We start from the raw sequence: 25,981 nt of genomic DNA, 5'->3' as shown, positions 1-25,981 counted from the left end.
ATGACAGTGAGCGAGTGGGTCTGTGCTGCAACAAAAGGAAGGAAATCATGCCTGAGAGGCCTTTAGAGGAGGTAGGCTGGCCGGATGGCATTGTGCTTCAGACTGTTAGGTACTCATTGTGTGTTTTGTCCTGATCTACACAATTGGTATACTTTCGTGAGACAGCCCTCTCTGTCTCTATACATGCACACACACGTTTATAAACAATAAATTGAAAGAGGATATACATTCCCGTTTGCTCTCAAATACGGCGAGGTTTCCTTCCACATCTGGTGTTTCGTGTATTCACCTTGCAGGGCATTTGGGAAGCACAAAGCGCACGCGCAGTTATGTCCCGTCCGCAGTTTGGTTGGGAAGGGCAGCTGCGTGCACAGAGTGCTGGGAATTAGATCAACAGAGAAAAGTCACACTGATGCATTTGCAGAACAAGGTGGAGCAGGCAGAAACTATACAAGGCAACTGTGTTAGCAGTTGAGAATGAAAATGGAGGAAGAAAGTATGTTTTTCTCCCCTTTTCCACTCCCCACCTGCACACTTCTGGCTCCTGGTTGGAAAGAGGCGCTTTGTATACTCAACATATGTTTTTATGTCAGTAATTTTCTGAATGTAATTTCAGCTGATCATTACATTGTCACTTGCTGTTTTTGATTCCAGATGATGGATTTGTTGTGGTTTATCATTCCCAATAATGTCAGGTTCCAAAAGAATGAAGGAGTCTATGAGATGTAATATAGTTTAATATGCATATTTTTATTTAATTACAATATATTCGAAATTTAATGGGAAAACATTTGATGATTGGCAATATTATAAGTCAGTAGCTAGTAAGCTACCAAGAATTTCTGAAATGCTTCTTTTTCTTCTTTTTTAAAAAAAATTCCCTATGTTGTATACAAAAACCAATTGTTTCACAGTGAGGAACATGTTCTACTAACAGCAGTTTTGTCCCAAGGATGCCTGTTATGTGAAACCTGTCATTGTACTCGCAGCTGGCAGACAGTTTCTTTACCAGAAAGCTTACCACACTTTTCATTTTCAAATTAGAAGTTACTACCACAGATGGTTTTGTTTAAAAAGCTGACAGAATATCAAGCAAGGATTTGTCTTAAAGAGGGTAAGCTATAGTATACAAGAATGTATGATTGTTGATTCCTAAAATTGCATTTGTGGAAGATGTAAGTTGAATTTACTCAGGCTTCTTTTTATTTGCTTCCGGCAAGTCGTTCACATTGAGTAAACGACAGGATAATAACCAGGAAGGACAAGAGTGAAATAACTCTTCATGAGCAACCAAGGGACAAAATGTAAGGCTAATAGGGGATGGATCAGCATGAGGAATCTGTCCTTACATCTGGCCGGTAAAGGGCCAGAGACTTGCAGACCTATTAGAGGGGTGTGTTGGGGTCCTGGTGTCTTAGAGCAGAGGACAGAAGCAGCATCTGACATTGCCATCTCTGCTCTCTTGAACCATAAATGTCCCACGCCCTGACATAGCCATTGACTCCAGCCCTTGCTCTGAGGTCAGAAACGTCAACTGAAAGATGATGAGGTAGAAGGTTTTATGCAGCACTGTATGTATGTAAGCTTCAGGAAGAGCCATTTGCAACTAACAGGAGGTTGATATTTTTACGAGGTATAGTCCCTCAGAATGTAAAGAAAGCGATAACAAACTAAGGACATTGGACATTAGTTTAGGGGATTTCACCCTCTGTCATCTTGTGGTTAGGATTAATGGCGGGCCTTACCCCTTAGTGGGAGAATGCAAAAAACCCCTGTGGGTCTGAGCCCGCACTGGGGTCTGCCCACAGTTCCAAAGTCGCAGAGACATTCTCGGCCTTGTCCACAGTCACCTAGTCTGCGTCAGAGGGGAAGGACTGCAAGCGGTAAGAACTAGTGCACGCTGAGCGGATGGGGTGGTTCTCTTCAAATTTCTGTTTTGAACACTGTCAAATACTTCTGATATCATCCACCATCACAACAACCCAATTGTATCAGTAACATTATAGCCTCACTCAAAGGATTAGGCAGTTGGGGCCCGGAGAGATGAAGTGATATAGGCACATAGCGAGGAAATAATTTGACTTACCAGTAAATAGATTTTAAAGTTAGTAGTCATCACCTAACAACTGAAGTCCAGTTGAGTGGATTGCATTAGGGAACTATGATCAAACCTTCCTGTAAAATCTGTAGGACTCGAGACCACTACAGCTCTATTCCCAGATGTATATTGAGTGTGTTCCCACGGAGAGCTGGTCTTTTCTTCCCCACGTCCCATGTTTGGGTGTGAAACCCACCAGGCGAGAGTTCTGAGTTCTGGGAGAGCTCAAAGCGACATTTTTAACTTGCGTACACGGAGTGCCCAGCCTTCCTATGGGGTGGGTGTCTTCAAGTCACCTCAAGAGAATTAAAAGGAATATGTGCTAACCTTCTGTCTTCCGCAGTTCCTGGTATAAAGCTGGACACATAATGAATTCCAAACTATATTGTGAAAAGGTCATTAAATTGGAAGTCTGATTCTAGGCATGTATCTTTGAGCAAGTTACCCAGCCTTATTAAATTCTGCATTTAATCAACTGTAATAATAATATGCAGTGTAATTAAAATTACATTGTCAATATTGTAATAAAACAATAATATCATTCTTTTCAAAATAAGGATCCAATAAAGAAAATATGTGAAAGTAACTTGCAATTGGTAAAGATCTATATTGCTATTGATTAATTCCAATATTGTCACAGTCAGTGGGGGAGTTAATAATCCTGTAATGATTGAGGGGTTTATTGCTATTCATGCCGGAACCTGCAGTGGTAAGATGATGTCATGAAGTTCACAGATTTAGAACCAGATTATTCTAGTGACAAGAGGCCACTTACAGAAAGCGGTGAAAGCAGATCCTTCGAGGAGTAAAATGCAAGTCGTTCCTTGCACCTGAACACAGAATCTAATGCCCTAGTTTCCTGGTAGGAAAGGCGAAAGGGAAGAGTGTTCACTATTTCAGATCCAAAGCACAAAACATGTTCACTTAATTTATTTGGATTTTTTTTCAAGAAGGTATTTCATTGATCCCAATTATGTGGATAATAGCCTCTTATCTACACATTTCTTATGATAAAATAGATGATTTTCTTTAAACAAGAAGGTCATTGTGAACAAATGAGACATTTTATGATTAGACCTTCCAATGGCTATAAAGAAGTTTGAAAGAAAACTGTATTGTGTAAATTACCCAAAGTGATGAAGGTCCAGATATAGGCACATTTTTCCTCCACAATGGGCATGCCCAAGACTTAAAGAAAAGAATTACTGTCTAAAGGGGATATTGGTGGCTATGGAAGTCTTTGAAGCTTTGACAAGTTCGGGGGAACCTTCAGTTCTCCGTGCTGGTCCGAGGCCCCCCACTTCCCCCTGCCGCTCCCAGCGATTTGTCGGGTTGCTTAGACTCAGCTACTAGCCACCGAGCAAATCACATTTTTAATATCCGGAAATAAAAGGAGAGTTAAGTAGATCTGGTCATTCCAATGAAGTGCTTTAATTTTTGGTCACTAAGAACAAACCTCAGCTGTGGAGAGGAGTTGTTATGAAATACAGTGGAGAAAAGCAAAGTAAATACCCTCTGAATTACCAAAATAAGCATTTTGCAAATCGGTGGGGTTTTTGCCTCTGGGTTTTTCTCATGCTGATTCTTGGCGATCATGGTGGGGGGGGCAGATGCATTAGTAAGTGAATCGCTTTTCTCCTGGTAACAATTTGCAGTAACTGCTGCAGAAACAAAGTGATTACTTCTTATCTTCATGTTGCAATAATTGAAGCATCAGGAGGTATAACATTTATGTATCGTCAAATCCTTCCATATTTTTACTTAGTTCTTTAGGAACAATTTGTAACTCCACCTCTGCGATTTGGAAAATTGTAGGTTGGAAAATTCTTTCCCGATGAAAGGAAGCAGCAGTCAATGGTTCTTTCCTAGAATCTGAAGGCTGGGTTATATGGAGTGACACCTAAATTCTTGCCAAAGCTGTGAAGAAATATTCAGGAACAAATACATTTCATTATTTATCTTAAATACCAACTAATAATTAAGTATCTTAATAGTTCTGCTTTTGCAACTCTCATTTTCTAGAAATTGTTGCTGCTCTTAGACTTGTTTTGGAGAATGGATTTTGTATTGATTTAAAATTCTCCTCCTGCCTGACTTACTGCCCTCTTTGCTCCTGCAGCTTAGCTCAGCTGGTACATGGAGAATGCAGAGCAGGGAAGTAGCTACCTGGAGCTATTTAGAAAGAACGCTGGCAGAGCAGAATTTAATTTTTCCCTTTAAATTTTATATCTATCAAGCTTTTGTATTCATTTTAATGGTGAAATTATGAATGTGTGGTGGTGAGGACAGGAAAAAAATAAATCGTAGGCCTTCAAAAACGTTTGCTCTTCATGCCTGTGATTTGAAAAATGTGATGCGGGCTATGGACGTTACGTGCGTGACTATGAAAATCTAAGACAAGAAGGAAGTATAATAAAAGGAACAGCTTTGTGTCACCACCGTGTCCTTTAGTACACTTGGGCTAAGTGAAATTGTAAATGTACGAATTTCTGCTTAAGACAGGGGGAATTTCATCTGAAAGGTGTTCCTCAGAAAATGAGAAGTGAGACATGACTGATTAATTAAAATACACATTGAAGGGTTTACAAGCAAAAACTATAACTTTTATTATGAAAAGTTAGAGTTCAATTAAGCCTTGATAAACAATTAAAATAAAGCCAAAGAAGTTGTTGCCAGAAAGAGAGAAAAATAACATCAAAGTAAATGACCAAAGATTTAGTTCTGCAATCACCTAACTGGAAATCACGATTGAGAATTTGAAACCATGAGGTTGCTGATGTGCCAAAGAAAGGGTTCATTCAGATCACTTCATTAAGAAATGAGATAACAAAAGTCAAAACATTTAGATGCTTAGGGGTGTGAGCGTAGTTCAGGGGTAGAATTCTCACTTGCCATATGAGAGACGCAGTTTCCATTCCTGGCCCATTCCTGGCACATGCACTTCCCAAAACAAACAAAAGAGACCAACAAACAAACAAAAATTCAACAAGTGGGTGCTGCAGTAATGGGTTACTCACATGGAAAAAGAATGAAATGTGACCCCACCATACAGCATACAAAAAAAAACCTTTAGAGGTTTAACTGTTACCCAATTTTGAAGAATTTTTTTAATCTTGCTTGTTTTATTTTATTAATTCTCATGAAAATAGAAAACAAACTGTATTATCTTCAGTTATCTAGTTAACTCACTCTTTCCTACATATTGAAATTGCACTGCCTAAATAATTTCCTCGTAATTTGATTTTGTAATATTGTGTGTATATGTGCATGTGCATTTGCGTGTGTGCCTTACTGGTACATATCTAAGATTGAAAACATTGTCCAGCTGCTAGGATGGCATTGATTTCTCACAAGAGAAGCATTTGTACATTATGAGTTTTTTTTAACATCTTATCTGCAGAAACATAGACTTTATCTTCTTGATAGGGCATTAGCATCATAAAAGCTTCAGCAATCTGAGAAATGTACACATTTCCCCATGATGTTTAGCTGCCTTTCTACTTTCAGGAAAAGGGTCAAAACATTTTATGAAATACAGTATTAAAAGGGATGCCTGTGTGATTTCTAAATCCCCTAAACTGAAAATGTAATTTAAAAAAACGCAAATGTATGTTGAGAAAAGGCATTCATTTTCTGTAAAAGGGCTGTAAAAAGGCCTAACATGTCAGTTTAGTGTTAAAGTTATGGAGGTTAATGATGGCAAATTAAATGTTTGGATTGCTTGTAGTCATTTGTACATAGTTTCAGCTGTACGTATCCTAGACATCTGGTTTACCAGCTGACAGGGTACTGCCAAATCATAGGAGAATTTATTTCTGCCAGACCCAACTTTCATTGATGAAATATCAATTATGTTCCCCTCTTTCGCCTACTGTGATATTTTATCTTCACAATATGGCTGCACTTGAGACCAAGGAATTTTAATTATAATTTGATCTGGCCTTTGTTTTTTTTTTTTTTTAACATTTTTCTTATCTTTCTAATTATAGGTTTCATATACACTGGAGAAGTTGTACATCGGATGCTGACAGCCACTCAGTACATTGCACCTTTAATGGCAAATTTCGACCCCAGTGTGTCCAGAAATTCAACAGTCAGATATTTTGATAATGGTATGTATTGGTTCATCTACTTTGGTTCTAAATCATACTTTTAAACTTCAAATACCGATTTCTTACTAATGCTTTTGTAACCTGGATTGTTTCATGTAGATTTAATTTGTAAATTGCTTGATGCAAACGTCCTCAGCTGACAAAGGTCCTAAGTGTATTTGCTGATATATGGGGTAAAATACATGGCCCTGTGCTGTCCATTCTCCACTCACTCCTGCATTCCAGAGATGTTTATAAACACCTTTTCATTGTGCACTACAAAACAGGAATCACTGTAGACAATAACTCAAACAAAGCAAATACATTTATTTGATGTCATTTTCAAAAAGTCCTTCCTCTTAACAGAATCTGAATAAGTTTGGTATTTTTGACTTTCAAGTTGAGCCAAAGGGCATAATATATTTACCTAAATTCTTAAACTCCATGGAAACTGTGTGCATCCATAAGCTCAAAGCACTTGTCTAAAATGTATAGAATAGTTAAAATACACATAAGAAAATCGAGTTTTGCCTGACTTTAAAATAATCAAATAGAGCCTAAGATTTATCATGTGTATTGACATCTATTTCTGCTATTTCTTTTGGAGACATATAAAATTGTCAGATAAAATCTGAAGTCAGTGATGTATTCTAGATTTTGTTGGACGATTTTATGTCTCCAAAAGAAATACCAGAAATAAATGCATCACTGACTTCTTTAAGAATCTAAGTCAAAAAGTTAAGTTCTTAGAGACAAATGATGTTTTCATATCTATGTCTTATAAAGACTACAACTTTGATCAAGAATTTAAAGTTCAAGAAAAAATTGTTTGGGGAAAGTTAAGGATAGAATTTCCTATACTCTTTACACTACAAAGTAGAATTTATTTGCCCAGTGTTCTAGTTTGCTAGCTGCTGGAATGCAATATACTAGGAACGGAATGGCTTTTTTAAAAGGGGAATTTAATGAGTTGCTTGTTTACAGTTCTAAGGCCAAGAAAATGTTCCAATTAAAACAAGTCTTTAGAAATGTCCAATCAAAGGCATCCAGGGAAAGACACCTTGGTTCAAGAAGGCTAATGAAGTTCAGGGTTTCTTTCTAGTGAGAAGGCACATGGCAAACACAGCCAGGGCTTCTCTCTCATCTGGAAGGGCACGTGGCGAACACTGCATCATCTGCTAGCTTCTTCTCCTGGCTTCCTGTTTCATGAAGCTCCGCGGGAGGCATTTTCCTTCTTTATCTCCAAAGGTTGCTGGCTCGTGGACTCTGCTTCTCATGGCTATGTCGTTCTGCTCTGCTCTTTCTGAATTTCCCTCATTCTCCAAATGTTTCCTCTCTTATAGGACTCCAGTAAACCAATCAAGACCCACCCAAATGGGTGGAGACACATCTCCGCTAATCCAGTTTAACAACCACTCTTGAATGGGTTAAATCTGCAGGGAGATGATCTAATTACAGTTTCATACATACAATACTGAATGGGGATTAGAAGAAATGGCTGCCTTTATAAAATGGGATTAGGATTAAAACATGGCTTTTCTAGGGGACACACATTCTTTCAGACCAGCACACCCAGATAACAATTTCATCTCTTAAAATAATGAAGCATTTGTCCTGGACAAAGTTCTTTCTACTCGTCTCACTTCTGATGATTAAGTAAGAAATTTACAAGTGGGTGTTGTAGACTCGTGGATGTGGCATGAGCCTTGAGGAAATGTGATCATGTTAGCCAAAGCAATCTTCTGACCAGGGTGGTGAAGCTATTTTACAGGTCAAAATTGCAAAGGAAGAGAAAATTAAATCTAGCTGGATAACACTGTGGGAAATCTATTTCAAACCACTTGAATAATACTGACCTATGACAATCTTAAGCACCTCTAATCTTAGCCATAATATTTATTTCCCCCTAATAATTGAGAACTGTGATAGTCCATCCTCCCACAATTTTTTTTTAATTTATGAGGCGTTAAGGCCCAAGGAGGCACAAATAATTCATAAGTCTATACCTTTTCTGAAGCTTATTGCATGACTTTCCCTGCAGTCACCTTAGAAATCCACTCTGAAGTAAGGAGGAAATGGTTTGATAGAAATTGATTCTTTTCCAAACTCCCACATTTACTAGGTAATATCGGGGACACTCATCACGGGTTCCGAACTGTAATGACCAAATTCTGCCATTAGCCTCTAAACTCTAAGTCATAGTAAATGTCCTCCCATATAGTCTCTCATCTCTTCGTAGTCCTAGGTTACGTCTCATATTTGAATTTTACTTTTATTTGAATGATTTTTAAACATTAATATGTGTCATTCCAACTACATGCTAAATACTTTGAGAGGAAGAACTGTGGCTAATTTTAGGAAACCGTTTTAATCTTCAGTGCCAGGCACAGAGTAGGGCCTCGATAATTATACATCTGAGTGAACAGATGAAACAAATGAAATACATAAGAAGAACTTCTAATTCTGAGAATCGCCTTAAGTATTACTTCTCAAGACTGAATGTGTCTTCCTCTCTGACACATCTTCCATGTAATGGTCGACGGGAATGCTGAGTCCCGAGACCATGATAATGAAAGCACAGTAATTGTGGGTTTTTTTTAAATGAATGAAGCACTTTTGGATATTATGAGACTCTCCACAAAGTCCTTTTGGTGCCACAGCCACTTGCTGAAGTGTCTTCACGGGTGGTGGGTTAGGGTCACTGAGGGAAAAAGCTCCTGGACAGGAACTCGACAGTTTGTGACAGCTTCTCTTGAGAGAGACAGCAGCAAATTAGGAAGTTTCTTCCAAGGTACTCTATCTGTGATTATTCACACAGTAGAGCTTTAGAATGAGGTAATGGTCCCAAATGTTAGAGCTACGCTGGGTCATTACTGCAGTTCCAATGATACATGGACTATGAATGCACAAAAGGTGGTATAGTTATAAAATAAGCCTTTTACTAGAAAAATAACGGGACAGCTCATAAATAGCAAATCATGAAATGATCCAGCCCCGAATCAGAAAAGTTGTCCTTGACAGTAAACCTCAGCAACACTGCGTCACTGTTTTTATTTTGGAGTGACAACATAAATTATTTATTTATTTTGCTTATTTATTTTGTTTAAATTATTGAAGCAAAGATCTGATTATAAACTAAATACTAGGAGGGGAAGGGGACACAAACAGCCCAGCCCTAGCGACTCCACGGATGTGCAGCAGCACCCACGGTCGGATAATGCGCCTTTCTAGTGGCGCCAGGCCTGCCAGGTTGAACATCCCGGCGTCCACTGTGTCTGTCCTCAGGAGAAGCGGAGCTGACCGCCCGCCGCGGCCCAGGCCTCACCCTGCCTGCCTGGAGAGACACAGGCCTTTGCCTTAGCAGCAGATGCCCGAAGCCCAAGCACAGACCCCTTCTCTTTCATCACCCCAGTGCCGCCCCATGGGGGAACTACCTGGAGGGAAATACGTTGAGGAAGGAGCTGCAAAACAATAAATCAGTATAAACATTTTATTTCTAAAAACCACTTCCACTAATTGCGTACCATAAAGTTTTAGATCTCCACAATTTCTAATAAAGGATGAAAATTGCAATATTGATTATTTAATAAAAACAGGATAGAGATATTTAGCTAGCTTTTAAACTTGATGATAACATCAGCTGTCCACTTCCCTTTGGGCTGGTGCTACACAGAACCCGAAATGACAAAGAGAGGGCAGTGGAGCTCAGCTGGACCACTGCAGACCGTAAACTTTGCCAGAGGCAGACTCAGTGTGTGCTTTCAACCTGCTACAAAATATTTATCGTGAATGTCTGCAGCAGTATTTGCATAAATGAAAAACATAATTATTTAGAGCTGTTTTTTTTTTCCACGAGGAGTTTGAGGTCGCTATGTCGCCTGGATCCCTGCTGTCGTAGGTGACAGCTCAGGTTCATGCAGGTGAATTGTGCTCAAGAGCCCAAAGCAGGTGCCCAGCCGGGAGCAGCCTCGGTCTCTTTCCCTCCAGTTCAGTGTATTTGCTGCACCACCCAGCAGCCCCTAATAGAAGTTAGTGGATAAACAAGAGATTGGAATTCGGGGGTGAGGACGTGCTTGAAGGAATTGCAAGTAAGAGTCATTTTGAGATCAGAAAACCCCTGTCCTCTACTCTGGTGAAAAGCTCCCTGGGTGTAATGTCCTCTCACCTTTCCCAGGTTATACCGAAATGGCGGTGCCGACAAGGCGAGACCTGAGCCTGACCTAAGCCTTCACCTGTCTCAGGGGCTGTTCCATGTCAAAACCCATTTCCTGGCTCCTGAAGTTTTATCTCAAAGAAATGCAGTTCTGCACTCTGATACCCTTTCAGGATTTGCAATTTGATATTAAAGTATTTGGAATAATGTATCTTAAGACTTTCAGCTAACTAAAGAGATAGCACTGTGCAAAACTGCTGCTGAAATCTGTTTCTGCCATTATCATCTTGATTTTTTTTAATCAGATTTTTACTGAGCCGGGAGATAAGTTTTGTGCTTTTAATAATGTGAACTGTGAGTTTTGTTTCCAGTACTACTTTTTTGGGGTAACATGAATTTTTTTAACCAAATGGAAAATCTCATAGTGTAGAGTTAGGCAAAAGGCTTGGCTGCTGATTTGTTTTCTTTTTTAAAAGTAAACAAAGTACACTATCAATTAAAACAAAATTATAAACCATCTTTGGTAGGCTACGTGGTGTAAATGGTTTTATAGTAAGCCTGGCCCTCAGAATAAAATATGCAGCCCTGAAGAGTCTATTGGTACTTCAAGGGCGTTCAGAAATTTCTGCCTGGCCCCTGACGCTGCCTTGCCACTTCCTGGAAGCAGCAAAACAAAAAGAGAAGTGTGCGCATTGTGAGTCAAAGAAGAAAAGTCCCATTAGCCTTAAAGGAACTTCGTTGGTGTAGAAGAGAATAATGTCAAGTATGATAACGGCATTTTTCAGGCCTTTTTATCAGCAGTTCTAGCATTCCTGAACATGGCCCTTTCTCTCTCAGCACTTGTCAAATGCGTTTGAAATCCATTCCTCCGCTGGGGCTGCATTTTGAAAGCGGCGCCTGGAAACATAGGCAGGTGGCTCCCCTTTGCGTTAGTGAAATTCCTGAGACAAAACCGCCCCTACCCGGCTAGGTATCTGTCTCCGGATGAGAAACACCTAGAGGACACCCGAGTCCTTACGAAAGAGCCCGGTCCCGGTTCAGCGGCCCGGTTCTAGAGGGCAGAAAAGCCGCAGGACCCGGCGAGTGGCGGGCGCGGCCAGACGGGGTTTGCGCTGGGCTGCGCGGGGGCGGCGGGCCTGGGAGTCTCTGACAACTGTTCTTCTTTTCCCGGCGGGGCTGTAGGGACAGCCCTTGTCGTCCAGTGGGACCACGTGCACCTACAGGACAATTACAGACTGGGCAGCTTCACCTTCCAGGCAACCCTTCTCATGGACGGACGCATCATCTTCGGATACAAAGAGGTAAGTGACATATTGGTCATCTCCTGCCCCTCTGACCTTGACCTCTGCCCTTTCCTCCAGGTCCCTGGAAAGGAACATGTTATTGTCATGAAAACAGCAGCCTGTCTTCTTACTTTCCTGGTTTCTTTTGCTTCATATAGAAACATATTCTTTGCATGTGTGTGTATGTGTGTGTGCGATTTGCATGTGGGTTGCAGGGATCTTTATTTGTTTTATATTCTGATATCACTGGCATGATCACCCAAGAATTTCATAAAATTATTGGCTAGTTGTTTTCTAATAGTATTTTAGTAAAACGTCTCTAAAAGACTTCTGAGTTGAGGAATTTCTCCTCTAATTCTGAATGTTTGTATATTTTATATGGTTTTGTGTGTGCCTTGCCTTTTCCATCTCTGTGACATGCTTTGCTTCTAATTCTAAAATTATTAGTAGACATGAAAATTGTGTCAGCTGAGGCTGCATGTTTGTGCAACCAAACTTGTGGTTTGCTTCATCTTGCCAAGGCGACAAAGGAATGCAATTTTACGAAATTGTAGACTTAAATTTACAGAACGTTTAGACTAGAAAAATATTTATTGCAAACTCTACTGACAGTGTAATTAATGTCTATTAGATAACCTACACTTTTAAGGAAAAAATAACACAGGAATAAAGTTCCAGGATCTCCAGCTGTGACGTGTTAAGCAGTCAATAGTCCTGGAAGGAATTCCAGCGGTGTGAATTGGGAACCAGTGGGACCCTAGTGAGGATTTAAACAACACACACACAATGTGACTGCTACATTTCAACTAAATAGACCAATTTTTTTGAAATCCCATAATCATGTCTGGTGCTGTTATCCTTTTAAAGCAGTCCCCCCACCCCATGTGGAATTATTCATTTACTTGGGGTCAATACATAACTAGGATTTATAGTATAAGGTTTGTTCTGTTCTCTATTTCTTTATTTGGGGCTATGCGTTTCCCTTACAGCCCACCTTATTCCTAAATCATACTCCCCAGAAGCTGAGAGAATATGTCCCAAAGGCACTCACTTGTCTCAGGTCCCTGCATGATGCGCTCATGTACTGCTGGGAATACAGAGCAACATTCTGGAATGTTAGTCTGCAACAGTTTCAACCAACAGTGATAAAGTTTCTGGAAAGAGGCAGGGTCAGCAGTCTAGAGTCTTGAATCTCAGGGACTTTAGGATTTGTCAAAACAGAGCTTTGGTTTTTGTGGTGTCCCTCTGCAGTCTTTTGACCCGACAGTCCTTTTCTTGACTGTTCTAACCAAGGCAGAGCAACAGCTCCTTCCCCTTTCTCCCTTTTTCTGAGCTTAGCTGTTTTAATTCTTTTCTTTTTTTTTATAATTAAAAGCAAATTTTCCTGTTTTGTTTTTGTTTGTTTGTTTGTGTTGTCACAGGTAACATTCAGCTGGTAGGGAATTTTAATGCTTTCTTGCCATTCCCAGACTGCTGTCTGTTAACATGTTTTTTCCGTGCTCAGAGTTCTACAGAAATCATTGCTAATTCATGTTTGTTTTGCTTCTCATTCTCTGTGCTTGCTGGAAGGCTGTTTCTTTTTTCCCATGCTGTCTTTTATTTCTGATCATTGCCGTTCATTTCATTTTGCTAAGGCAAATTTCTATTTGTAAAATTTGCTAAGATAAGGTTCCCTTTACACTTGGGGTGAGAGCTAGATGCTCCTGGAATATCTAGAAAAATAATCTATATCTATAGAGAGATTAAGAGAGGTTTTTTTTTTTGCAAAGGCACCAGCACATATAATATGCTCAATAAACATGTGGGACTTAAAAATAGAATTAGGGCATTCACAATTACCTTTATTTTACAGTCAAGCAAATTGAGGTAAATATCATTTGTAGCTGAGAAACTTGACACAGGTTAAAGGACATGCTTCAGGTTTTAGAAAAATTGAGGATTAAAGACTCAATTTGGTAATCACAACATTTTTATCAAAACTTTATCAAGTTTTGTCCTTGCCTTGAACAGTGTGTATAACAATTCCTGAATCTATTTCTAATTTGTTTTTCAATAAATATGTATTAATGTTTGCTGTTTAATAATATTTTCATTTGAGTACTTTATGTTATACAATTTTTTTTTTTTTTTTTTTTTTTAAACATTTTCTTGTTTTATTGTATTTTGTTTCTCCGTTTTTGTTACATGGGCTGGGGCCGGGAATCGAACCGAGGTCCTCCGGCATAGCAGGCAAGCACTTTGCCCGCTGAGCCACCGCGGCCCGCCTGTTATACAATTTTGAGTGGAGTTAAGAAAGGTTTCAGAGTTAACCTGTAGAACTAACCAGAGGGTGAGACCATTTACTCAGTACAGTGCTGATTTTAATTCACACTGTGACCAAGTGCTATATTGATGGCTTTTGTATAAATCATCATTTTCCTTTTGGTGTACATATACATAATAAAATAAAACAAATTTGTCCAAATTTTATGTGCATCTTTTCTTTTTTTCTTTGTCAGTCTAGCTAAAAGAATGCAGCAAAGGCAGTGCTCAAAGAGAAATGTGTAATTTTAAATCTCACATTAAGAAAGAAGAATTTTCTCAATTAGTAACACAACTTCACATCTGAAGAAACTAGAAAAAAAGAGAAAATATTCCTAGGACAAATTCCTAGAAACCACAAATTACCTAAATTGACTCTAGAAGAAAAAGAGGATGTCAGTAGACCAATAACAAATAAAGATATTGAATTAGTCATCAAAAACCTCCCAACAAAGAATGCCCAGGACCAGATGTTTCACTGGGGAATTTTACCAAACATGCAACAAAGAAGTAACACTAATCTTTCTCAGACTCTTCCAAAATATTGGAGAGGAATGAAATACTGCTAGTTCCTTCTATGAAGCTAACATGACTCTGATAACAAACCCATTTAAAGACAGCACAAAAATGGAAATTACTGACCAATATCTCTTACGGAAATAGATGCAAAACTTCTCAAGAAAATGTATCAAACCCAAACCACCTGTGCTCTGAGATAGTTATACACCATAGTCAAGTGTTCACAGGGATTTATCACAGGGATGCAAAAGTGGTTCTACATAAGAAAATTAGTAAATTTAATATATAACATATTAATAGAATGAAAAGAAAAAATCACATGATCATCTCAATTCAGGAAAGGCATTTGACAAAATATAACACCTTTCTTGATAGAAACACTCTTAAAAGTAGGAATAGAAGGAACTTCAACATGATAAAGGGCATTATAAAAAAAACATACCTAACATCATCCTCAATAGTGAAAAACTGAAAGCTTTGCCCTGAAGATCAGGAACAAGACAAGAATGTCCACTGTCACTGCTGCTGCTATTCAGCATTGTTCTGAAATTCTAAAATTCTAGCCACGGTAAATAGACAAGAAAAAGAGATACAATTCAGTCAAATTAGGAAAGAAGTGAACCTACCCTATTTGCTGATGGCATGATCCTATAGATAGAAAATCCTGAAGAATCTACAAGAAAACCACTAGAGGTAGTAAATGAATGCAGCAAGTAATTGTATTCAAGATCAATACACAAAAGTTGGTGGGATATCTATACACCAACAAGAGACAACCTGAACAGGAAATGAAAATTTCATTTACAGTAACAACTAAAAGAGTAAAATATCTTGGAATACATTTAACCAAGGGTGTATAGGACTTGTACATGGAAAACTAAAAAGATTTACTGTGAGAAATTGAACAGCTAAATAAATAGAAAGATATTCTGAGTTCGTGGATCACAGTGCTTAATATTGTTAAGGTATCAATACTACCCAAAGTGATACAGTTATAACACTATCCCATTTAAAGTCCCAGTGTTCTTAACACAAGTGTAAAATGGAATCATGAAATTCATATGGAAAATCACAGAACCCCCAAATAGCCAAAAACATTTTGAAAAAGAGGAACAAAGTTGGAGGACTCACACTACCCAATCTCAAAACTAATTACAAAATGGCAATAACCAAATCATTGTGGTACTGGCATAATAATTAATAGGACAATTATAAAAATGTCATTTTATCAATTGCAACAAATACCACACTAATGCAAGGTGTTAATAGAAGGGTGATATATGGGAACCCTATATTTTATGCATGATTTTTCTGAAAACCTACAACTTCTCTGGTTAAAAAAAAAAAAAAAGAGCAGACCTATAGAACAATAGAATAGAATTGAGAATGTGAGAATAAACCCAAATCTGTGGCCAACTGATGTTTTTTGTTGTTTTGCATGGGTAGGTGCCGGGAATTAAGCCCAGGTCTCCAGCATGGTAGGTGAGAAATTCTAGCCAGAATAAATAAACAAGAAAAAGAGATACACCTGCCTGCTGAGCCACCGTGGCCTGCCCAAGCAACCATGGCCTGCCCCCAACTGAATTTTAACAAGGGAGACAAGTACATTCAATAAGGAAAGAATGGTCACTTCAACAAATGGTGCTGGGAAAACTGATGTCCACAAACAAAGGAATGAAAGTGGACCCCTACCTTACACCATCAGCAAAAATGAACTCAAAATGGATGAAGGACCTAAACACAAGAGCTAAAATTATAGAACTCATAGAAGAAAACACAGGAAATGACGTCAGGATGTTGTATCAGGCAATGAATTCTTATACTTTACACCAAAAGCAGTACGAGCAATAAGAAACAAAATAAACAGAACTGTATCAAAAGTAAAAGCTTCTGTTCATTAAAGGACATTACCAAGAAAGTGAAAAGACAATTTACCAAATGAGAGAAAATATTTGGAAGCGATATGTCTGATAAGACTTGAAAGCAGGGATTTGGACAGATAATGTTCACAGCAGAATTATGTACCATGGCCAAGGTATTAAGCAACAGATGAAGGAATACAGTGTGAAGACATGCAATGGAATAGTCTTAAGTGGTAAATTCATTACTAAAAAGGGAATGAAGAACCAGTCCATGCTACAGCATGGATGAACCTTGAATCTAACATTGTGGATTAACAAATGAACAAAAATGGCTTTAGAGTAATTCTTTCACAATGAAGTTCCAATGGGCACGTGGTTCATACTTTGGAGTGTGAACTCTACCATCAGGCGCCTGCCAAGATGCTGAGCTACTGCCGGAGAGGCAGCTGGAGACAAATGGGTGCTTAGGGCAGGTTTACTGCAGGCTGAGAGTGTGAGATGAAATCCCATTGCCCCTGACTCCAGTGGCAGCTGCTACTGCCCCGTGTTGGGGATGTGGTGTAGGGCCCACCTGCCACAGCTGTGCAGCCTGGAGGATGGTCACCAGTAGGAGAACAGAGCTGCTTCTGCTTCTGCGTCTTCCGAGGCCAATGTGCTTTTGCTTATTGCTAATACCTTTGCTTATTGCTATACCTTTGCTTATTGCTGTACCTTTTTCTGACTTCAATTTTGTCTATTCCATCCCCTTTCTGCTTCTATACTCAATTTGCTTCACTATATCATTTATGGAAAATTTATACCATATAATAAATTTATCTCTACTTTGTAAAACGGAACAAAAATTAAAATATCTATACAAAAGTATGAACGCTTGTGTAGGCCAAAGGGAAGGGATATTTTAACTGGTGTTAATACTTCCTCTCTATGCTGTGAAAAGGAATGAAATTGGAAAATCCATTCTCAGAAATGTATAATTCCATACAAGTCACATAGAGACCCAGTAAAAACTTAGCTTTGCTTTTAAATCATAGAAAGATGACTATCATGTAGGCACTTGAAAGTAATGGAGTTACTTTTATTTTTACTTTCTGTAGTTGATACTTTTTATTATTTCAGGTTGGCTTCTTGGCATTGCCAGCTTGTCTCATTAGGAGACAGTTGGGGGTGGATATAACAGTGTAGAAAGGATAAAACTAGCTTCCCATATGCAGAGCTTACAGTGCTTTCATACTTGGACCTTTTCCTGGGATGTGGATTCTCTGACCTGGTTACTTTCCGTCCTTAGCAAATGCAGAGCCCTGCAGGGATGGCTGGTGGTAGCAAGAGGACAGCTTATCTTGGGGCTCATTGCACCTGATAACGGTTGTAACACTGAGTAGCTCATTCGCATGCACAATTGCTTTGTTGCATTTTGGGGAGAAGTTCGTTTTAAATGTGGCTTGTAACAGTCCTCTGAGTTCACCGTGGAGGTCTCTAACTACACCGTCCCGGCTGCTTACAGCCTGTTGTCGCTTCCTCCCAAGAGCTGCAGTGAGTGAGGTAACGATCTTTCCAGACCAACCCAAGCCTTTGATATTGTGATGACCCCAGCCAAGTGGGCTGAAGCAAGAAAGACAGGACGTCGGATGGGAGAGCCAGGCATGTTTTGTAATAAATGCCTGAGGGTGGCTAGACCTGTTCATCGGTTCCTCATTCGTCTTTTGCACTATTAGGTATTTTTTCAATTGGCAAAAGTAGATGTGTCAAAGGCTGGTATATAATTATGCTTCGAGTATATACAGTTCCAGGAAAGCATAGGGAATTGAAGGCTTCTTGCAGATTTTCATTTCAATATTTTAGCAGGATAAATTGCCACAGTTGTAGAAAATCTGTGCTCTTTTAGGTGAACTGTATAGAGGTTTAAAGAAAAGCACTTGAAGCCAGTGGTATTTCCCCAGTTTACCTGTTCTGCCTCTTCTTCTCTCCTCTCCCTCTACACATCCCCAGGGAACACTGTTCTTATAGCAGCAGTGTGAGCAGGGGCACTTCGTGGCATGGCCACTGGATGCTACCCCTGGGATGGAAGCCTTGGAGTACCCTGCCTTCTCTCCTGTATCTCCTCATTAGGTCCCGGGCACATCTCAGCAGCAGTACCTTCACTTTATCCGGAATCCATCTTCTGAGCAGTCCACCCCCTGCCATCCTCGGGTAGGCTGGGGAAGACATGCATTTCTTACATGGACACCTGCAATGGCTTCTGCCTCCCTTGGCCCCTAGAGACTTGACGCAAGCACAGTGGTCATGTGATCTGCTCAAAATATAAGGGTAGATTCACCGTGACAGTGATGTCACACTAACATGATAACATAAAGCGTCCCCTGAAAAAACCTCCCCAGAGATGCAGCAAATAAAAGTACAGATCTCACTAGCTTTGAACTCTGAAGGTGGTAGAGTCTGGAGAAGGACTCTACAAATTCAGAATCAAAGAAAAAGGGAAATATCTGATAGGAAACTTCTGTCCCACACCTGCCAGTCCACTTCTTCTCCTTCCCTTGGTCCCACGCAGTTTGAGGAGTGGCTCAGAGGCAGCAGCCCTGACCCTCCCATTTCCCACTGGGGACAGCAAGGCTAGAACTCCACCCATACCACGTACAGGGATCTAGTCCACAGAGGCACAAACTGCTGAGGAGGGCTGCATGGAGAAAGATGCTCCATGAGAGGGGAGCTGCAGGGGAGGTGGGAGGGGGAGAAGAGAGAGAACACTGTGGCTGGAAAGTGCTGCCCTCACTCATCCAGTGTCTGTCAATGGGACCACCTAAATTCAAAACAGACTTTTCTGGAATGAATCACCTTTCTGGATTGACCCCCAACTGGCTCCCCAGGGCAGGATACCCTGTCACAGAAGGAACTGGAGGCAGAAAAGCCTCACAGAGAAAAAAGAGTTGTGAAGGGGGTTAAGCTGAACTGCTTTAAGATGGGAGGGTCCAAGAATTGAAAAGAGTAAAAACCAAACAAAAATTTAAAAAAAACAGGGAATGAGTGAGGGAGATAATTTAAACAAATCATGGGAGATGGGGAGAAAGTCTGCATACGAATTAACAAGACAGAGGAAAGGAAATTTTCTCTTAGCAGTGAAACAATTACATAAAAAGTGCCATCTTAAAAATTATATCATATATCTAGGGCAAGAACCAGATGAAGAAAAGATGAAAAAATATGATCGGTCAAACATGGGCTATTTTGAAGGTCTAGAATAAGTTGGGCCAAGCATCAAAGAAGAGCCTTAACATGGAGCCAATCAGCATTAAAAGTTGAGACAAGAGGGAAAAATTGACCTTCTGAGTTAATTTATCCAGATAATCAGATGCTTAGACATCAGCAAAACATTGAAAACCATACTAAGAAACAGGAAGATTTAGATATGACTCAACCAAGGAAACAGGTTAAAATATCACAGGAGACAAAGAATTTGGAACAACTAATTGAAGAAGTTCAAATAAATCTCATTTAAAAATTCAAGGAGATGAAGGAAATTAAGAAGACAATGTATGAGTATGGAGAAAAATTTGAAAGTACAAAAAGAAAGATAAGTTACGGGGATGAAAGACACAGTAGTAAAGATTTAAAATACCTTAAGGACATAGAACAGCAGATTTGAACAGGCAGAGATAAGAATCAGTGAACTAGAAGAAAGGACAATTGAAATCATACCATCAGATGAATAGATAGAGAAAAAAATAGAAAATTGAACAGGATCTCAGAAAATTGAATGACAAGATGAAGAGCACAAACATATATATCATGGGTATCCCAGAAGGAGAAGAGAAGGAAAAGGGGGAATAAAGAATATTTGAGGAAATCATGGCTGAAAATTCCCCAACTCATATGAAAGTCATAGGTATAAATGTTCAAGAAGCATAGCATGCTCCAAACTGAATACATCTAATAGACTTACTCTCAGACACATGCTAGTTAGAACATCAAATGCAAAGATAAAGAGAGAATCTGAAAACAGCAAGAGAAAAGCAATATATCACATACAAGGGCACCACAAGAAGATGAAGTGCTAACTTCTCATCAGACACCATGGAGGAGAGAAGGCAGTGGGTGATATATCTAAGGCACTGAAAGAGAAATTGCAAGCCCCAAATCTTCATCTGGAAAAACTATTCTTCAGAACTGAGAGAGAGTTTAAATTTTTACAGACAAACCAAAACTGACAGCATTCATCAAGATATCTGCCCTACCAGAATTATACAGGGGATTTTGCAGGGTGAAAGGACAGACCGGAGAGAGCATCTTGGACTTTTGTGAATAAATGAAGATTACTAGTAAGGGTAGTTAAAAGGATAAATGAAGAACCCGATAGTACTGTATTCCCAATATATAGCTCTACTCTTTAATTCCTATGAAAGTCTGAATAAAATTGAACCAGAAAAAGCCATATATTCTGATAATGAACATGCAAAATATAAAGGTGAGAAAAATATCATTATATTAAAAAAGATGAAAGACTTCAAAGAAAAACTAACCTTTCAACTTCTTCAAAAAGAGCAAACTATAAACAAATGGAGAAAAAGAAAAGACATAACAAATATTAGAGGAAAAATAAATGAAATTGAGAATAACAAGGCAATGGAGAGAAGTAACAAAACCAAAATTTGGTTCTTTGAGAAGGTCGATAAAATTAACAAGTCCTTAGGTAGACTGAAAAGGAACAATAGAGAGACAATGCAAATAAATACAATCAAAACTGAGAGGGGAGCATTATACTTGCCAACAGAAATAAAAAGGATCATAAGAGAATACTATGAACAACTGTATGTCAACACATTAGACAATTTAGACTAAGTGGACAAATTCTTAGAAACATGCGAACAACCTACAGTTACTCTAGAAGAAATAGGAGACCTCAACAGACTAACTACATGTAAAAGAATTGAATGCCTCATTGAAAACCTCCCTACAGAGAAATGCCCAGGATCAGATCTCTTCACAAGTGAATTCTACCAGTCATTCCAAGAATTAATGCCCATCCTGCTAAAGCTCTTCAAAAAGATTGAAGAGAAGGGAACACTGCAAGAAAAAAAAGAAGCTACTACAAAGAAAGGAAAATTACAGACCAATTTAACTCATGACTATAGATGTGAAAATCCTCAACAAAATCCTTGCAAGTTGAAATCCAACAGCACAATAAAAGAATTATGAACCATAATCAAGTCGGTTTTATCCAAGGTATACAAGGGTGGTTCAACATAAGAAAATCAACTAATGTAATACACCATATTAACAAAATAAAAATTAAAAATGCACAATCATTTCCATTGACACAGAAAAGGCATGTGACAAAATCCAGCACTTTTTCTTGATAAAAACACTTAGAAAAAATAAGAATAGAAAGAAGCTTCCTCGACATGATAAAGGTCATATATGAAAAACCTACAGCTAACATTGTCCTCAGTGGTGAAAGACTGAAAGCTTTTCCTCTAAGATCTGGAACAGGACAAGGATGCCCCCTGTGACAATTTGTATTTAACATCATGCTAGACATTCTAGCTAGAGCAGTTAGGCATGTAAAAGAAAAAAAAAAGCATCCAAATTGGAAAGGAAGAAGTAAAACTTTCACTGTTTGCAGGTATCATGATCCTATATAGAGAAAATCCTGAACAGTCCACAACAAAGCTACTAGAGCTAATAAATAGATTCAGCAAAGTAGCATGGTACAAGATCAACATGCAGAAATCAGTACCTTATCTATACACAAATAATGAGCAATAGAGGAAATCAAGACAAAAAATTCCAATTAGAATAGCACCTGAAAGAATGGAATATCTAGGGCTAAATTTATCCAAGGGTATAATGAACTTGAACACAGAAACTATACAACACTGCTAAAAGAAATCAAAGAAGACCTTTATAAATGGAAGGACATTACGCATCATGGATTGGAAGACTAAATATCATTAAGATGTCAATTCTGGGCAGGCCACCGTGGCTCAGCAGGCAGAGTTCTCGCCTGCCATGCTGGAGACCTGGGTTTGATTCCCAGTGCCTGCCTATGCAAAAAAAAAAAAAAAGAAGGTGTCAATTCTACCCCAAATGATTTACTGATTCAATGTAATCCCAACCAAAATGCTAACAGCCTACTTTGTAGAACTGGAAGAGTAAGAGGGACCCAAGTAGCCAAAACATCTTGAAAAATAATAATGAAGTTGGAAGACTCATTCCTGATTTTATAGCATATTATAAAGATAAAGTGACCAAAATGGCATAGTACTAGCATGGTACTATATATTTATACCAATGGAATCAAATTAAGGGTTCAGAAATAGACTCTCACGTCTATGGCCAATTCCTTTTTTGACAAGACTGCCAAGGCCACTCTATTGGGAAAAATATAGTCTCTTCCACAAATGCTGCAGAGAGAATTTGGTATCCATTTGCAAGAGAATGAAAGAGGACCCCTATCTCATACTATACATAAAAATTAATGCAAAATGGATCAAATATCTAAATATAAGTACCAAGACAATAAAACCTCTAGAAGAGAAGGATCTTGTGTTGTCATTCTTTCTTAGACTTTATACCCAAAGCACGAGCAGTGAAGGAAAAAAATAGATAAATGGAGCCTCCTCAAAATTAAAAACTTTTATGTATCAAAAGACTTTGCCCCAAAAGTGAAGAGACAACCTACACATGGGAGGAAATATTTGGAAACCACCTATCCAATAAGTGTTTAATATCCTGAATATATAAAAAAATCCTACAACTCAATAATAAAAAGGCTAACAACCTGATTTAAAAATGGGCAAAAGATCTAAATACACATTTCTCCAAAGAGGATCTACAAATGGCTAAAAAGCACACAAAAAGATGGTCAGCATCACTTTCTATTAGGAAATTGCAAATCAAAACCATAATGAGATATCATTTCACACCCACCAGAATGGCTACTATTTAAGAAATAAAAACAGGATGTGTAAAAACAAAAACATTCATTCATTGCTGGTGGGAATGTAAAATGGTCCTGCTGTTATGGAAGACAGTTTGGCAGATCCTCAGAAAGCTAAGTATAAATTACCACATGACCTGGCAATCCTACTTTTAGGTATATGCCAAAAAGAGTTGAAAGCAGGGACTCACATGGATATTTGTACACAAATGTTCATAGTAGTATTATTCACATTTGCCGAAAGAGGGCAGCAACCCAAGTGTCCATCAACAGAAGGGACAAACAAAATGTGGAATATAGATACAATGGAATATTATTCAGCAGTAAGAAGGAATGAAGTCCGGTTGCATGCAGCAGCATGGGTGAGCTTCAAGGACATTGTGCTGAGTGAAATAAGCCAGACACAAAGGGACAAGTATTGTATGATCTAATTGATATGAACTATTTATAATAAATGAACTCATAGAGTTAGACTCAAGAACGTGGGTTACCAGGGAATAGAGTGAGGTTAGAGAATGGGGAGCTGATGGTTAATTAGTATAGCATTTCCATTTAGGTTGATTATAAAGGTTTGGAAATGCGTAACGGTGATAGTAGCAGATTAATGTGAGTTGTAATTAACAGAACTGAATTATACAGATGAATGTGGTTAAAAGAGGAAATTCTAGGTCATATATGTTACTAGAATAAAAATTATAAGATAAAGCACAGGACTGCATAGCACCGTGAGCCCTATGGTTGACTATGGGTTACAGTTTATCGCATAAATATAAAAATGTTCTTTCATGAATCATAACAAATGCAGCACACTAAAACAAGGTATTAATAATAGGGTGGAAATGTAAAATATGGATGATAGTTTATAGTTTATATTATCTTTTTTTTGCATGCTGTATGGTGGAGTCACATTTCATTATTTTTCCATGTGAGTGTTGCGTTATTGTAGCACCATTTGTTGAATTTTTGTTTGTTTGTTTGTTTGGGAAGAGCATGGACTGGAAATCGAACCTAGGTTTCCCACATGGCAGGTGAGAATTCTACCACTGAACCACCCTTGCATCCCCTTTAGTGTTATTTCAATAATTTTTCATCACTTGTAAAACAGGCTATTATTTAAAAAGTAGTATAATTACAATATAGTCCTATCAGCAATTGTAACAAATGTTCTGTACCAATGCAAGGTGTTGGTGTTGGCGTGTGTATGAGGAGCCTGTATTTTATTCCTGATTGGTCTTTAAACCAACAACTTCTCTAATAAAATAAATTAACGTAAGGAGTTATCTTCTGCTCAAAACCATCAGTGCTTCCCAATTCCAATTGGAATAAAATCCACAGTCATTGAAAACTTAGAAGGAAAGCATGCTCCCCCCCGACCTGCCCCCTCCTGAGCTCCGTCTCCTGTGAGGCTCCTGTTTGCCCTGTCTGCCCCAGCCACACTGGCATCCTTCAACTTTGGGAACACACCCAGAGCGATTCAGCCAAGGCAGTGGCATGTGCTGGTCTCTGTGCCCATGGCTGTTGTGATAGTCAGGGTTCTGTAGAGAAGCTGAACCAATAGGTGAGATCTTAAATAAGAGATTTATAGAAGTGTCCCATGCAACTGTGGGAATGGAAGCATCCAAAATCCATAGGGCAGACTGTGAGGCTGGCAGCTCCAATGACGTTCCTCGAGGAATTCCATGGGAGAGGTTGGCTGACTCAACTGATTGGAGTCTGTCCTTGCAGAAAACAGGCCCTCATTTAATTGTAAATGTTATCAATCATAGACGCAATCAACTGACTGATGATTTAATAAACCAGCCTCCTTGGTTTATCAACCAGCCATGAAATATCCTTGCAGCAATCGTCAGGCCAGTGCTTGCCTGACCAGACAACTGAGCACTGTCACCTGGCCAAGTTGACACCTGGTCTCCATCTGGATATCTGCCTACTAGATATCTGTCTAGTAGATAGAAAGTAGTAATCTATCTACTTGGCAGACTCTCCTACTTCCTGCAAGTCTGCTGAAAAGTCACCTTCTACCTTCTGCGACCTGAAAGGGGCCCCACTCCTTCTCTAACTCTTTGCCCTATTTTATTTTTTTTTTCCTTAACGCTTTCCACCATGTGCCTCACCCTACAATTTATGTGATTTCTTTTAACATCTGTCTCCACCTTCTGGAATGAAGCTCTGTTAAGTCTTGGACTTTCTTCCTGCTATACTGCGCTGTGTTAATGTTTGATGACTGAGTGAATGAATATTCTTTCTTTCTCCTCGTGACATAGCAGGGACACTGCATACAGTGGTAGGGAAAATTATACGCAGGAAATGCTATTCTCATAAACTGGTTTTCTTTGCCATCTTCTCCCAATATATGAAAACTCACATGAGAAATATTTGTGCTAGTAGTTGATCTGTGAAACTTAGTCTTTGGAATCCAAGGAACAAAGAATAAACCAGAGAACAGAGGTAGAAGAGTGAAAACAAAAAAGGACAGGAAATGATACTTTTCTCCTGAAACATTCCAATCCTCCAAGTTTAATTGTATTCAAAATTAGAAAGACACTTACTTGATTCCCAGAAACTTAAGAGGAAGAATGCTACTTTGTTTTATGTGGAAACACCCAAGAAGGCTGTACCAGCTATTAGAATTTTAATAGAGAATGATTATTACTGCTGTGTAACAAACCATTCCACAATGTAGTGATTTACAACAACTCCATCATAATCTCTCACAAGATACCTTGTGAGCCAGCTGGGTTGG

The 25,981-nt window shown here is 38.8% G+C and overlaps 1 protein-coding gene across 1 annotated transcript in view; it reads left to right on the top strand.

The window, feature by feature from the left end:
- PLXDC2 (plexin domain containing 2) overlaps positions 1 to 25,981 on the top strand; it is a 372,398-nt gene that overhangs the window by 235,258 nt on the left and 111,159 nt on the right. The window contains exons 5-6 of the mRNA XM_077154385.1: positions 6,088 to 6,210; positions 11,525 to 11,643. Of these exons, the coding sequence (XP_077010500.1) occupies positions 6,088 to 6,210; positions 11,525 to 11,643 (242 nt within the window). The remainder of the gene's footprint in view (positions 1 to 6,087; positions 6,211 to 11,524; positions 11,644 to 25,981) is intronic.

The sequence above is a fragment of the Tamandua tetradactyla genome, chromosome 1, assembly GCF_023851605.1.
Source record: "Tamandua tetradactyla isolate mTamTet1 chromosome 1, mTamTet1.pri, whole genome shotgun sequence".
NCBI lineage: Eukaryota > Metazoa > Chordata > Mammalia > Pilosa > Myrmecophagidae > Tamandua > Tamandua tetradactyla.
Note: the sequence above shows the minus strand (reverse complement) of the source record. Positions and strands in the feature narration are given on the sequence as shown.